Source organism: Peromyscus leucopus, chromosome 20 (genome assembly GCF_004664715.2).
Source record: "Peromyscus leucopus breed LL Stock chromosome 20, UCI_PerLeu_2.1, whole genome shotgun sequence".
Classification (NCBI taxonomy): Eukaryota; Metazoa; Chordata; class Mammalia; order Rodentia; family Cricetidae; genus Peromyscus; species Peromyscus leucopus.
The window spans coordinates 33090320-33105620 of NC_051080.1; the positions used below are offsets into that span (position 1 = coordinate 33090320).

The 15301-nt window shown below is 52.3% G+C and overlaps 3 protein-coding genes across 3 annotated transcripts in view; 2 read left to right on the forward strand and 1 right to left on the reverse strand.

Moving 5' to 3' along the window:
* Oplah (5-oxoprolinase, ATP-hydrolysing) overlaps positions 1–6033 on the reverse strand; it is a 29384-nt gene extending 23351 nt beyond the window's left edge. Inside the window, exon 1 of the mRNA XM_028870928.2 lies at positions 5895–6033. Within this exon, the coding sequence (XP_028726761.2) occupies positions 5895–6021 (127 nt within the window). The 5' untranslated portion in view covers positions 6022–6033. The remainder of the gene's footprint in view (positions 1–5894) is intronic.
* Positions 3116–4933, forward strand: Exosc4 (exosome component 4). Its single transcript, XM_028870935.2, has 3 exons — positions 3116–3332; positions 4196–4402; positions 4524–4933. The coding sequence occupies exons 1-3, from the start codon at positions 3162–3164 to the stop codon at positions 4881–4883; spliced, it is 738 nt and encodes a 245-aa protein (XP_028726768.1). The 5' UTR covers positions 3116–3161; the 3' UTR covers positions 4884–4933.
* Positions 6034–6092: 59 nt separating the features above from the next.
* Gpaa1 (glycosylphosphatidylinositol anchor attachment 1) lies at positions 6093–9545 on the forward strand. Its single transcript, XM_028870932.2, has 12 exons — positions 6093–6257; positions 6530–6709; positions 6793–6904; positions 7127–7274; positions 7351–7452; positions 7541–7737; positions 7811–8007; positions 8097–8250; positions 8405–8500; positions 8654–8844; positions 8936–9106; positions 9226–9545. The coding sequence occupies exons 1-12, from the start codon at positions 6184–6186 to the stop codon at positions 9467–9469; spliced, it is 1866 nt and encodes a 621-aa protein (XP_028726765.1). The 5' UTR covers positions 6093–6183; the 3' UTR covers positions 9470–9545.
* The last annotated feature ends 5756 nt before the right edge of the window (positions 9546–15301 follow it).

Consider the following 15301-nt stretch of genomic DNA (forward strand, 5'->3'; position numbering starts at 1 on the left):
AGGGGCAGCTTCGTCTAGCTGCTGAGGGTCAAGGGCTGAAGACAGTTCAGCCAAGCTGCATCAGCAGAGGCTGACTCCTACTAACTGGTGCTCAGCTATCACACAACCATTGTGATGGGGGGGGGTTGTAACTGTCAGTTTTAGGGTCCCTGTGGTAGACTATTTCTCCAACCCGACACAGTATATCCAGGCTACCTGCTTTCTTGTAGAAAAATGCTGTCAGTCCTCTCATTTAGGTGTGGGGCCCATGTCCCCCACACTGGTGTGTCTTGGGAAGTCCATCTTTGAGACCCATCCATCCTCTTTTCTCAGTATCATATATGCTCAGTTCACTGTTGTAATTTTTAAGTTTGGATAGTGACATGCATTTCTTTATTACTAAACAGGGGTTGTATGCTGACGGCTGCAGGTGAAAAGGGTGAACTCCTTGTTAATGACCATGATCACTATGAAACCAATACCATGAGGAGGGGTGCTGGGTATGTGGGGGTGGGGTGGGGTCTCTCTTTTCCTTCCTGTGGACACAGCATCCTTTCTATTAGAATGGACTGATAGGAGAGGTTGGAATATACAGGGCTAGAAATGTAAGACTAACAAGACTGTTAGGTCAGAGATCTACCTGCTCTCGTTCCCAGAAATCAGGCCATGCCCCCTGCCGTCTCCCTATGGACAGAGAGTTGATAAAAAAAGCTGCTACAACCCTGCATCTCTCCGAGGTCTTTCCCTCCCCTTCCCAGACATAAGACAACTTGGAGTTACTGTTAGACTTCTTCATTTTGACACTTTATTAATCCGGGGGAGGGGCAGTTTATGCGCCTGCCCTGTGTGGGCATGGAGCTCATCAGATGACCACTTCCATAAGTAGTAGTTCTTTCCACCACATGGGTCCTGGTTTTCGTTGTTGTTGAGACAGGGTTTCTCTATGGAGGTCTGGCTGTCCTGGAATTCACTCTGTAGAGCAGGCTGGCTTTGAATTCACAAAAACCCTCCTGCCTCTGCCTCCTCTGCTGGGATCAAAGGCATGCGCTGGCTGGTGTGATGGACTAACTCTCCTAATCCTTCAGAACTGAATGCAGTCTCCCTTCAGGGCCCCTGTCATGGTATACATTACACCCACCTCTCCAGAGCACACACTTTGCTTATTCTCCCCCTTCAGGGGCTCATCACTGCTGTCTTTGATGATGATGCTGTAACTCTCCTAATATAGCTCACCTCTAGGGTAATTTCATTCGTTTTCTTTCTACGAACCTGCTGTGTCTTTTATCTATAAGAAGAAAAAAAAAAAGTCAGGGGCCAGTGAGATAGGCCATCCGATAAAGACACTGGCCACCAAGTCTGACAACCTAAGTTCAATCTTCAGAACCCATCTAAAGGTAGAAAGAGAAAATCGGTTCCACAGCTGTCTCTTGACCTCCATGTGTAAGAAGCATGAACACAATACCTAAGTTGTTGTTTTTTCTAACTGCCAGATGTGGTGGAGCACTGAGCATGCAGAGGCAGCAGGTTCTACGCCAGCTGGGACTACAGTAAGACCTTATCTTAAAACACACACACGCCGGGCGGTGGTGGCGCACGCCTTTAATCCCAGCACTCGGGAGGCAGAGCCAGGTGGATCTCTGTGAGTTCGAGGCCAGCCTGGGCTACCAAGCAAGTTCCAGGAAAGGCGCAAAGCTACACAGAGAAACCCTGTCTCGAAAAAAAAAAAAAAAAAAAAAAAAAACACACACACACACACACACCTCACAAACAACCACCACAAAACTATTTACTCTGGGTGGGAAAAGATAACTTAGAATCCAGACTCATAAGCCCTCCACTGGGAACAGTGTCCCTTAATTATAAGCCCCTGGGACACATGAAGCAGTTTAAGAGGAAACGGTGAGAATACAACCTGCTATATCTACCCCATGGGTATGAAGCAGATAACAAAAACATAACTCCAAGGCAGATGTGGAGGCCCCACCTATAACCACAGCACTAGGAAGGCTCTGGTAGGAAGCCAGAAATACATAGGCCAACCTGAAATACCTAAAGACTCCAAAAAGCAACAATAACAACAAAACAACCTGAGATACATATCAAGATTCCAAAAAAGCAACAACAAACCCTCAGGACTATTTTGGATTTCACACTTTCTGAGTGAAAACCCAAAAGTGTATACTAAACAATCCTATCTTAAAAAACAACTAGAGCTCCAAAAGCTGCCACACAGCTATACAGCTGCAGGTACATCTGTGGGTACATATCGCTTGCATTGATGCAATAGAGAACACTTGCTGGGCATGGTAAGGGAGGGGAAGTTACGGATTTAATCAAGCAAATGAAAAAAAAGACTAGGAAAATAATCACACGTGTTTAATAAAAATAAATAAATAAATAAATATAAATAAAAATAAAATCATGCTTGGCCGGGCTGTGGTGGCGCAAGCCTTTAGTTCCAGCACAGCACTGGGGAGGCAGATGCAGGTGGCTCTCTGAGTTGGAGGCCAGTCTGGTCTACAGAGTGAGTTTCAGGACAGCCAGGGCTACCTACACAGAGAAATCTTGTCTCAAAAACAGAACCCCCCCAAAAACAAACAAACAAACAAACAAAAAACAAACAAAACTGGTGACCACGACTGGTCACTGTAAAAACTACACGAGCAAAAAGACAAAAAAAAAAAAAAATGGGGAGGACCCAGGTTCGATTCCTCCATCTCACAGCAGCCTGTAACTCCTGTCCCAGGGGATCTAATGCCCTCTTCTGACCTCTACAAGACGAGGTACATACGTGGAGAATAGATATAAATGCAAGTAAAACATTCATACAATAAAAATGAAGATACGTAATTAAAAAATAATAAGGCCAAAAAATGTCTCCACTGGGACGAGAGCCTCCAACAAACCGAACACTCCGGAAGGAGAAGCCCGTCTTCAGGGCCTTCCTCCTTCACCGACCCCGGAAGAAATACAAAAAAAACAACCCGGCTCCGGCCTTCGGTGTCCCGGCCCAGAACGGCCTAACCCTACATTGAAGAAGCCGAGGACGCCGCGAGCCATAATTCCATCGGACCGGAAAGGGAATAGTCCACCGGAAGCTGTAGTTCACCGAAGCCGTAAGTCGTGGGAGGCCCGGGTCACAAAGTGTCGTGCTCTCGGAGGCGGGGCGAAGAGCGCACACCATGGCCGGGCTGGAGCTCCTGTCGGATCAGGGTTACCGGGTAGACGGTCGGCGCGCGGGGGAGCTGCGCAAGATCCAAGCGCGTATGGGTGTGTTTGCGCAGGCCGACGGCTCGGCGTACATCGAGCAGGGCAACACCAAGGCGTTGGCGGTGGTCTACGGGCCTCACGAGGCGAGTAAGCGGCCCGGCTCCGGGCTCGGGGCTGCACGTCGCTAGAGTAGACCTCAACCTTCCGGCTTAATCCCAACCCCCAGGGGGCCCTCATCATCTCCGAGGTGCCTCGGCCGGCCTGGAGAAGCTGCGCTCACTGCCTCTTCTCTCAGCTCATTATCTGACGTCTTGGCGGGAAGAAGCCTCCCAGGCCACTGCATCACTCTCCTTGCCTCTCTGCACTTACTAACTGCATTCGATTTTTACTGAGCCTTCCGCCTCGCTTGTTTCTCTCCTGGAACATAAACTCCCAAGGCGGGGACACTCGATGAAATTGTCTGCCTTTATTGCTGTGTCTCAGTGCTGTATGAAGGCCAGCAAAACACGCACACTTTACAGTTTGCTTAGCGTATGAGCGCTCAGCTTTCTAGGCGGAAACTAGGATGACAGTCAGGTACAGAACACATTAGGGCCGACGATTGGTAGGTAGAGAGGCAATAGATCAAAGTTGAGGGGTTACCAAGGGGGTGAGGACCCAGGGCTTTGAAGGTCGGGGACATTGAGATTTTCTTTTACATGTAATGGGAAGCCTCTGGAAGGTAAGTGAAATGTTAGTGGGTAGGGGACACGGATAAGTTGTTTGTAAATGCAGTGGCCACAACGGGAATAATTTGGGAGGAAATGGAGCAACTGTAGAACAGAGTAGCCTGCCAAGGCGATAGATGGCTTAGGCTGAAAATCCTCCCTCCGGCTAGGATTTGGAAGCAAAGTAGCTGCTTCTTTCTGCAGCACTAGAGGAAGAGGAGGAGGAAGGTTGAGTCGTTAAGTGTGGATTGAGTGTGACTCAAGAGGTAGGCCTGGCTCATGCATTCTTTCTCCTCCAGATCCGGGGCTCCCGGTCTCGCGCCTTGCCTGACCGGGCCCTAGTGAACTGTCAGTATAGTTCGGCGACCTTCAGCACAGGTGAGCGCAAGAGAAGGCCTCACGGGGACCGTAAGTCCTGTGAGATGGGGCTCCAACTACGCCAGACCTTCGAGGCAGCCATCCTCACGCAGCTGCACCCACGATCTCAGATCGACATCTATGTGCAGGTGAGCTACCTGCAGCCTCAAACCCCTCCCCCTGCCCCCCAGGGGTGGGGTTCCGGGGTATCAAGTGGGCCTGAGATGCTGGAGGTTGAGATGCGGGGCTAACGTCCTGATGCCCCTGCAGGTGCTGCAGGCAGATGGTGGAACCTATGCAGCATGTGTGAATGCAGCCACGCTGGCCGTGATGGACGCTGGGATACCCATGCGGGACTTTGTCTGTGCGTGTTCAGCTGGCTTTGTGGATGGCACAGCACTGGCGGACCTCAGCCATGTGGAGGAAGCAGCTGGAGGGCCCCAGCTAGCCCTGGCCCTGCTGCCAGCCTCAGGCCAGATTGCATTGCTTGAGATGGATTCAAGGCTGCACGAAGACCACTTGGAGCAGGTGCTAGAGGCCGCTGCCCAGGCAGCCCGAGATGTGCACACTCTGCTGGACCGTGTAGTCCGGCAGCATGTGCAGGAGGCTTCTGTCTTACTGGGGGACTGAGTGCCAACCGCCCATATCCAGAATAAAGGCCTATTCCTCTGCTGAACACACCTTACTGTACAGCACTTCAGAGCAGCTCAGAGCCCTGCAGAGCAGAGCATGCACTGATGTCCCTAACTGGAGAGAGCACTTGTGCTAGGAACAGCAAGAGTGCCCAAGCCCTTACTCACACTAAAGGAATACGCATGTTCACACAGCCCATCTGGGACCTGAGCACAAGGCTGAGGTAGAACTCAGCTGGCTACGGTTGCCCATCATAGAGACGTAAGGCTAGACTAACACATCGGTTCTCAACACGTGGGTCTCAAACCTTTTGGGGGTCAAATATCAGATATCCTGCATACCAGACAGTTACATTAGGATTCATAGCAGTAGTAAAATTACAGTTATGAAGTAGCAATGAAATAAATTCATGGTTGGGGGTCACCACAACATGAGGAACTGTATTAAAGGGTTTGAAGCGTTAGGAAGGTTGAGAACCTCTGGCCTGATGTCATCTTTCCTCAGGAATCTCCTTGGGCCTTTTCTGCCACTTGGGCTCTAAAAGGATAACAAGCCCTTGTTACCTCTTGGCCATCTGTCCTCAGCTGTGACCCTTACCTCTGCACCCTTTTAGACAAACTGCCTTCACCCACCCGGTTGTCCTCTGACCACCAACTCCCCCACTACGCCGGTGTCTTGTGGTTGCTCAAAAGCAGTATGCTTTCCACTTTGTACTCCACTCACCTCCGTGTGGCCAACGGGAGTGTACCATCTTTCCAGTACCCTTATACCTGACCTGAGTGACCTTGGTTCTGGGTCCACGACTCGGGTGAGCCCACTGTCTTAAGGTTCCTGACATCCCCAGGAATAACTCGATGCCTGATCAGTTCCCATGGTGCCCTTATGTCACACGGCACATTCATTCACATCTCGCTTCAGCGGGCATTTGAGTGCTCCACCCACCCGCGTTACACATCGTCTTCTCAGACTCCTGAGAACCTTGAGGCTGGCGCACTACCGCGGCCCTACCTTCAGCTCCGCCAGGGTCCTGCCCTTCCAGAGGCTGTCGGCCAGCGGTTCCCCAGCCCCAGGCTCCGGTTCCGCCCGCTGCCGGGACCACATCCTGTAGCTGTCCAGCCTCCGGCCGCTCGGGCATGCGCAAAGCCTGGTTCCCAGCGATTCCTACCTCGACCATGCGCAATGGCGCGACGGAGCCCGGGACCGGAAGTAAAGTCTGCACAGGGCGCCCGCCGGGTCTGACGGGAGCCGTGCACTCGGAGGTCTCAGGGGGCGGCTGGAGCGGAGCCCCCGCGCCGCCATGGGTCTCCTGTCGGACCCGGTGCGCCGGCGCGCGCTCGCCCGCTTCGTCCTGCGCCTCAACACTCCGCTCTGGTGAGGGCGGCACGGGGCAGGAGGGGGGCACTCCCGGGGACTTGGGCTGTTGCGGGTCCGCCCGTGGCTACTGCTCCAGGGGCTGGCCCCTCTCTGCAGCCGTCACACAGACCCTGAGCTCTGAACTCCAGTCCCGATCCGTTCCTGATACGGAGCCTCGGAGTCTTCATGGCTTGGGCCATCCTGTCGACCCCCTGGAGCAAGTGGCGGAAAGCCACGAGCTGGCGACCCTTGTCGGGCTAATTCTGGGGCTCCTCTGTGCTCTCTCGCAGCGTGCTGAGCTACGTGGCCGGCATCGCCTGGTTTTTAGCGCTGGCTTTCCCGCCGCTAACCCAGCGCACTTACATGTCGGAGAATGCCATGGGCTCCACCATGGTGGAGGAGCAGTTTGTAGGTGGAGAGCGCGCCCGGAACTTTGCCCGGGACTTCGCTGCCCACCGTAGGAAGTCAGGGTGAGTGCCTAGCAGAGGGCTGGGGACTCCAGGGGCGGCCGAGACCAGGGCGCTCTGCTCAGAGCCTACCTTTATGTCTCCAGGGCTCTGCCAGTGGCCTGGCTGGAGAAGTCGATGCGATCCGTAGGGCTAGAGGTCTACACTCAGAGCTTCTCCCGCAAACTGCCCTTCCCGGATGAGACCCACGAGCGCTATGTATTGAGGGAAAGGGGTGTGCCCGGGGAGGGGGGGAAAGCACCTTAGAAGGGGGTGGCCTGGGCTGGATGTCTTGTTGAAGTGCCCTGGAACCAAGAAACTCAGTGGGAGGGGTGTCTGGAAAACCTTTGGTGGTGGGCATTGTGGTGCCGGGAAAGAAGGCAGGCTTCAGCCGGTCTTCTGTAGGGTCTACTGAGGCTTTCCCACCAACACTTTGTGCAGATGGTGTCAGGTACCAATGTGTATGGCATCCTCCGGGCACCACGTGCTGCCAGCACCGAGTCCCTGGTACTTACTGTACCCTGTGGTCCAGACTCTACAAATAGCCAGGCCGTGGGGCTGCTGTTGGCACTCGCTGCCCATTTCCGAGGTAGGCTCTGGGGCTCTGGGTCAGGGAGAGTTTGACCAATGCCCCAGGCCCTGCTGACCCTACCTTTGGCTTCCAGGGCAGATTTACTGGGCCAAAGATATAATCTTCCTGGTAACAGAGCATGATCTTCTGGGCACTGAGGCTTGGCTTGAAGCCTACCATGACATTAATGTTACAGGTAGGTGTTGCCCTAGTCTTGCTCGGGTGTCTCTCGGTGTCAACTAGCCTCACTAGTGCCCCCTAGTGCTCATTGCTTGCTCCTACAGGCATACAGTCGTCTCCCCTGCAGGGAAGGGCTGGAGCCATTCAGGCAGCTGTGGCCCTGGAGCTGAGCAGTGATGTGGTCACCAGCCTTGATGTGACTGTGGAGGGACTCAATGGTCAGCTGCCCAACCTTGATCTGCTCAACCTCTTCCAGACCTTCTGCCAGAAAGGGGGGCTGTTATGTACACTCCAGGGCAAGGTGGGACCACCCGCTTGGGAGCATGGGGCCTATGGTAAGGGGTGAATCTGATCCTGTCCCCATGCCTCCAAAGCTGCAGCCCCAGGACTGGACATCACTGGAAGGGCCACTGCAGGGTCTGCAGACGCTGCTCCTCATGGTCCTGCGGCAGGCCTCGGGCCGGCCCCACGGCCCCCATGGCCTTTTCCTGCGGTACCGAGTGGAGGCCCTAACCCTCCGTGGCATCAATAGCTTCCGCCAGTACAAGTATGACTTGATGGCGGTGGGCAAGTAAGTCTCTGGACCCCTTTCCGTGTTGAAGGCCGTATCTAGCTGGGGCGAGAGGATGGCTGACCCTGACCTGGCTGTGCTCCTGACAGGGCTCTGGAGGGCATGTTCCGCAAACTCAACCACCTCCTGGAGCGCCTACACCAGTCCTTCTTCTTCTACCTGCTGCCAGCCCTCTCCCGCTTTGTCTCCATTGGCCTCTACATGCCGGCCGCTGGCTTCCTGCTCCTGGTCCTCGGACTCAAGATATCCTCCGCCTTCACTCTCACTGCTCACGGGCGGCCAGCCTCAAATCCCTTACCTATAAGCTGAGGATAGTCCTTCATCGTGCTGTGGGGGTGGGGAAGTGAGCCCATGATCTCCCATCCAATGTCTTGTTGGGGTCCTTGACTTGGTCCATGCCCTGGAGCTGTGGATGCAGTTACATGAGGCTGGAGTGAGCCCCGAAGAGGCTGGGAAGGCGCCTGGCCCTGGGTCTCCAACTTTGGCAACACAGGTAATACCATACTCTATTGCTGCTAGAGTGGGTTTCTAGAGTCCTCAACAGCGCTTTCTGTTACCACGTGACCTCAGCTGGAGGGGTTCTCTTGAGTCTTTGGGGGGCTCCCCTATGCTTCTGGCTAACTCCAAGTTCCCATGTGCTCTGCAGGGCGTGGGCCTGGCCTCCCTTATGGCACCCCTACTGATCTCTCAGGCCATGGGTTTGGCCCTCTATGCCCTGCCTGTGCTGGGCCAACATATAGCTGCTCAGCATTTCCCAGTGGCTGAAGCTGAGGCCGTCGTGTTGACACTGCTAGCAATCTATGTGGCTGGCCTCGCTCTTCCCCACAACACCCACCGGTGAGTGGCTGGGCTGGACAAGTGGAGGTGTCCCCCCCTCCCCCATACTTAGTTGGCTTCTGAACTACCCTTGAACCTCCTTACCTTGCAGAGTGGTCAGCTCACAGGTCCCAGACCGAGGCTGGATGGCGCTGAAGCTGGTGGCCCTGATCTACCTAGCCCTACAGCTGGGTTGCATTGCTCTCACTAATTTCTCCCTGGGTTTCCTGCTGGCGGCCACCATGGTCCCTGCTGCTGCACTCACCAAGCCCCATGGACCCCGGTATGTGCTGGTCAACCTCTTCCCCCCCAGGACCTTTACCCCTCCCCAGAGCTAACCCTCATGCATTCCATTCTTGGCATTCACCATGGCACATACTGAAATGTTGCCCTTCCACCCAGGCCCCTGTATGCTGCCCTGCTGGTGGTGACAAGTCCAGCAGTCACACTCCTCGGTAGCCTGTTCCTGTGGCGGGGTCTGCAGGAGGTCCCGCTGTCTCTAGCAGAGGGCTGGCAGCTCTTCCTGACAGCGTTGGCTCAGGGCGTGCTGGAACACTACACCTATGGAGCCCTCCTCTTCCCGATACTGGCCTTGGGTCTGTACCCCTGCTGGCTGCTTTTCTGGAATGTTCTCTTCTGGAAGTAAGATCTCTGGGGCAGGGATCCCCGAGCCTCCGTTCTACCTCCTCCCTGGGAAATAAACAAGAACTCTGTCTCTGTTCTTTGGGGTCCCTGGCCCACTGTCTACTCGGAACCCCTAGCAATTTGCTTGGCATTCCTACTCACCTCTCTGGAGGCGCCACCCTGGTGCTTCTGTCTTGACGGCTGAAGTGGGAGCCTGGCGCCGTCAACATCTAGAGGAGAGCTTCAGGTGGACTCCGAAGGGGCAAGTGCAAAGGTGCCCCCAGCTGCACACAGTCCTACAGGGTGGGGAGCCAGGCCCAGGTATCTCCATGCAGTCCCTTTAGTGCTGTGCCACAAGTAATCCCGGAGCATGAGGTAATTGGCAGCCAGGGCTGGAGGGCCTGACAGGAGCCGAGGCCCTCAGAGACCACACAGTACCATCCGTAGTCTGAGCTGGGAGGACAAAGAAGCTGGAGTCTTAGGAGGTGTGGGGTTTGGGCCAAGGCTAAACTTGAGACTGTTTAGACAAGGCTGTTTCTAGGCAAGGCTAGAACTTGGGTGTGGGCTGTCTATGGAGTAGAGGGAACACCAGGCTCTACTCACTGACAGGAGCACAAGCCAAGGAGAGGTGCCCACTAGAGACAGAAGTCAGCCTAGTAGAAAGTGCCCGGAAACAGTAGACCGAGAGAGACAAGAGCCCCAAAGCATGGGGGCACTGGCAGGCCAGCACAGAAGGAAGCAGGTTGTTACAGGATCCCTGGAAGGAACTACAGTACCTTTTGTGGAAGAAGGAAGGAAGTGTGGCTCTTAGTGATGTTAGGACCACGTCAGAAACCTTGGGGTCCACGCCGGGGACACCTCATTGGAAGGCAACAGTGCCTTGGCCAGAGACACTAAAGTTTTTTTCTTTTATTTTTTTAAAGATTTATTTATTTATTATGTATACAGCATATATGACTGCAGGCCAGAAGAGGGCATCAGATCTCATTAGATGGTTGTGGGCCACCATATGGTTGCTGGGAATTGAACTCAGGACCTCTGGAAGAGCAGTCAGTGCTCTTAACCTCTGAGCCATCTCTCCAGCCCCAAGACACTAAAGTTAAAACGACAACCACAACAAAAACAAGCCGCAGGTCCAGAGACGCCTTCACACTGCCCAGTGGGGGCTTCAGTGTTTGGGAGGGAGACAGAACTGCTCTGCCCAGGAAGGCTGGAGAATCCATTCGCACCGACTCAGGACCCTCCTCTTAGACACCTCTGATGGAGTCATCTTCCATGAGTGGTTCCTCTTGGCCTTGGGAGGTACATGTGCTTCTCAAAGAATTTCCGTCGGAGCCAGAGGGATGGCTCGCTAGGTAAAGGCATCTGCTACTGGTCTGACAACCTGACTTTGATCCCGGGGACCCACGTGGTGGAAAGAGAGGGCCAGCTCCCACAAGTGGTCCTCTGGCCATACAGGCACCACAACATGCATATAGGCATATACACAACATTTATTTTAAAGTTTCTTTGGGGAGGAGTAGAGAGGGGAAACCGCAGTCTGGATGTAATGTATGAAAGAAGAATAAATTAAAAAAAAAAAAGTTTCTTTGGGATCCCCTGAGGAGACCACTGATCTACCCAGGTAGGAGCCTGTGGGTTACACATGGAGAGAATGTGTGGGAGCTCACTGTGGTAATTGAGTTGCCAGTTTTTGATCCTTAAGGCCCTATTCCAGGCCGCTTCCTACCTCTGCTCTCAGAAGTGCTGCATCCTGGGTATATCATAGGCCTTCCTTCCCCTGTTTAGTTAGCTAGGAAACCTTGTCTGTGTGCCTCTTGTCTTGGAACTGTTATCTGGTACAGAATCCCCTCCCTGCATTTGGCCTGGTGTTTGGCCTCAGCTATTTTTAATAGAACTTTAGCAGTCACTTAAATCACAAGTGGACATATATCTATTTAGGGAACATACAGAGGAAGAAAGCTAAACAATCATTCCACAGGAGTTCAGAACATATCTAGAGTGTTTTTCATCTAATGAACGTTGAGAAGGAACAGTAGAGTAAACATTTGAGGAGGTGGGAATTGGTTTTGATTTTCACTGATATCATGTGTACATTTTTTTCCCTCAAAATGTGAGGTAACTAGGCATGGTGACATGACTGTAATAATCCTCACCCTCTTCAGGGCAGAAGCAGAGGGGCCAGGAGTTTGAGGCCAGCCTGGGTTACATAGTGCATCTCTAAACAATAGCGGAAGCAGTGGATGGTATCTGCATATGGTCCTAGCTACTTGGAAGGCCTTGATGCAAGAGGATTACAAGAGCCTTTGAGCAACATATGGAAACACTGTCAAAAAACAAAAATAAAAAACCCAAAAAGTATTATAGTTCATGCCTGTAATCCTCACACACACAGCTTGAGGCAGGAATATTTTGAGCCTGGGCTGTGTATGTGACACACAAAATTGGTCTAAGGGTGTAATTGAGATGTGCCAGGAATAAGTATAAGGTCCTAAATGTGTTGTTTTGGGGCTGACACAGTTACACTTGCCCCTTGACATTCCTTTTTGCCTTTCTTAGTCACAGAGTCCAACTTGGATGTGAGTAGATCACCCTGAATGAAACCTGTAGGCCTACTCAGTAGGCCTAGCCATGATGTTGTGCTGTTATGGCTAGAGGGATGGAAATACATACACACTCAGAGAAGAGCCCTTCCCCAGAGAGACTGCTCTTTGACCCACTTTGACTTTCTGAAGTCATGGTTGGAACATAAGAAACCTGAAAGCTGGGACATAAAGCCCTGTTGGAGTGGTGTTGGTGGTGGATGATAGAAAGGGTGCTCTAGATGGCTGAGCAAGGCTTAACTTGGGAAGAGAAACAAATTCTACTTTATGTGGTTTTCTAACACCGATTCATTTCCACTTTGGAAGATGGGCTGCCATTTATTTAAAGACCCATAGGGCTGAGTAGGGTTAGAAATATTAGGTGATGGGGGTGGTGATAGCTGTAAGAAAAGCTCAGCTCTGGTGTACCCCTGCTGAGAAAGAAGGACAGAGACTGGGATCATGGGAACTTAGATGGAAGACAGGTTCTTTTGGTTTTGGTGTGTGTGTGTGTGTGTGTGTGTGTGTGTGTGTGTGTGTGTGTGTGTGGGCACACACGTGAACACATAAACAGAAATCATTTAACTGTGTCCTGGACTATTTATTGTTCACTTACTTTGCTTTTTTAGTTGTGAGCCTAGCCTTCATGTGCTTTTTGAGACAGAGTGTCCAACTCCCTGCATAGCCGAGGCTAGCCTTGAATTCCTGCTCCTGCCTCTACCTCTCAATCCACAGACCACTGTCCTGGAATCAGGAGTTAAAAACATTAGCCAAAGCGCTTGGGTCCCCACTAGAATATACTGGGGTGGCCACATCTGAGTGATCCAGAGGGAAGTTAGAGATGTCACTTGATCCCAGACCTTCTTTAAAAAAAAAAAATCTTGATTGGATATGTCTTTTAACTGTAGGGGGCTTGGAGAGGTGTTTTCATTTGGTTACTGCTAGCCTTTATATACCAGGGCATTAGCACCATGAAGGCTATTTTTTTTTTTTCCTGACACAGTCCAGCATAGAGCCAAGCAAATTGGAAGAATATTCGTGTGCATTTGCTGAATGAGGGTGGTAAGGAGGGAAGAGTTCAGGAAACACAGTCCAGAAAGAGGCTCTAAGCCATCCTCAGCAGCTATATCCTGGGTCCCTCTAAACCCAGAAAACCGGGGAAGCTGGGCAAAGTACCAGGGGGTCAGCTCTGCACTAATGGTTGTGGGAACCTAGATTCCCTTGCTCATTGCTTCTGTTTTTCTGCCTGTGTTTCCTGAGTGCTTGCTCTCAGCAGAGGGCAGGCAGGACAAGGTCCTCGTAGACAGCAGGCGTTCTGATAATAGCTTGCCTTCTAGGCAAGATGTGCCCTTGGGAGGACAGTGCCAGGATGGCCTCTCCAGCTGAGGGCCTGGACAGAAAGAGGAGCTGGCTGTGGGAATAGAGCAGAGGAAGGATCACCAAGGTCCCGCAGGAAGTGAGTTGCCTGAAAAACTGGAAAGTCCATGCTGCTGCTGAGCAAAGGCTGTGTGCTGTGGGGGTGAACTGTAAGAAGCCGGGGGACTCTCTTAGCCTGTGCTGGGATGTACAGAGGTGCCTGTGCCGGGATGGGAGAGCTGGCACTGTGTGGAGGACAGGCCAGGAGGCAAGGGCAATGCTACAGGATTGTTGCCCGTGTAGCTTATGTCTAAAGTTGGAGAGATGTGTATCTGAAGCAGGAAGGATGGATGGCTTGCAGGACATGTAATGAGGGGTAGAGGCACTGAGAGTCCAGGGTGAATAACTGGGAGGCCTAGAGCTAGAAGGGGAGCTCTGCTTCTCCCCCAGCAGCCACCCCACAGCCAGATCCTGTGACATACTGTCCTGTGGCACCCTCTGCACCCCACTCATATGCTTTATCAAATCACGCCATCTCCTGGTGTAGACGGGCCCCAGTGTACTGAACTCTCTTACAGTCTCAAGCTACCTTCTCACCCATGCTCACGCCAAGTATCCAGCCAAGCACCCGTTTCTGATGTCAACCCGTGTAATTCCACTTGACTATGGCCGAGTAACTTGTACACACCTCGTCTTGCATGTCCCTTCTATCCAGAGCCCTCACAGCTCCCCAGACCTAAAAAGAGCCTCTCCTCGAGAGCTATCCCCTGGCCTTCTGGGAGTTCACACTTACTGTTTAGCGATTTCTTCTCGGCTTGATCCAGTCAGTGGCAGCTTGAAACAGATTTGAGTGGCTGTGGAGACCTTGGCCAGCAGACAAGGCAATGAAGTCAACAGAACTATACAATAGATATGTAAGACTATGGTACTTAACATTGTCTTTCAGAGGGAGCACGGCCCTCAGGGGACTCTTCTTTTAAATTCTAGTCATCATCTCCTCTTACCCAACTGCACACTGTGAAAATTATATGAGGAAAAAACGTTGCCAGGGTGGAACTCTGTGACTGTACAGCTGCCTATGCTCTGTGAGTAACCCCAGTCTACTCACTCACTCACCAAGCCGGACTGACTCAGACGTGGGTGAAGAGAGGTAGGTGTCAGCTTACTGTCCCTACACCCAGAGAGGTTACCCTGGCCCAAGTCTATACATGTATTGTCAAGGGATGGGCTGTTTTACACCTGGCTTTGGCGCTTGAGCTATTTTCAATGTTAGAGCCAACCAACAGTGAGAACTACTGGGCTCCTTCTTGACTTGCTCAAGGTGCTTGGGCTCTATTGGGCTCTTTCTCTTTGGGGTGAACAGACCCCTCGGCAAGTTGTGAGACAATACCCCTTGCCACTTGCCCCTCCTGATGGCAGCCTCCTGCCTCACCTCTACCCACATTGTGGGGGCCTCTCACTACTCTGCTGCTTCCAGGCCGGGGCTGCTCCTTTCTGGACTTCAGCCATCACAGAGATTTGTTTTGGCGGGCTGAGTATGAAGCTCTTCACTGACTGGCCACTTTCCCCAAGGTACTCAAGCTGCTCACTCGTCTCCTTAGCTTGCAGTCAGCTCCCGCCTGCCATGGCAGAACATGGTCATCACTCCAGAAAATTCCTGTACCCCTCAGCACTTGCGACCCATTCTCCCTTCCCCTTCTGGCCACTGGCACGATTAGTGTACTTCCTGCTTTCGTACACTCACCTGTGTAGACTTTCATAAGAATGGAATCATATACGTGTGGTCTTACATGTCTGATTTCTACTTAATCTGATGAGTTCGAGGTTCATCCATGCTGGAGCTTGTACCATATTTCACTTCTCACGATGGAATTAAATAGTCCACCCATATGCATATGCCATGTTTTGTCTATCCA

Coding starts and splice junctions, on each gene's coding strand:
- Exosc4 (XM_028870935.2), top strand. CDS start 3,162: ATGGCCGGGCTGGAGCTCCTGTCGGATCAGGGTTACCGGGTAGACGGT. Junction 3,333..4,195: donor TGGTCTACGGGCCTCACGAG/GCGAGTAAGCGG, acceptor TTTCTCCTCCAG/ATCCGGGGCTCCCGGTCTCG. Junction 4,403..4,523: donor AGATCGACATCTATGTGCAG/GTGAGCTACCTG, acceptor ATGCCCCTGCAG/GTGCTGCAGGCAGATGGTGG.
- Gpaa1 (XM_028870932.2), top strand. CDS start 6,184: ATGGGTCTCCTGTCGGACCCGGTGCGCCGGCGCGCGCTCGCCCGCTTC. Junction 6,258..6,529: donor CGCCTCAACACTCCGCTCTG/GTGAGGGCGGCA, acceptor GCTCTCTCGCAG/CGTGCTGAGCTACGTGGCCG. Junction 7,453..7,540: donor CCATGACATTAATGTTACAG/GTAGGTGTTGCC, acceptor TTGCTCCTACAG/GCATACAGTCGTCTCCCCTG.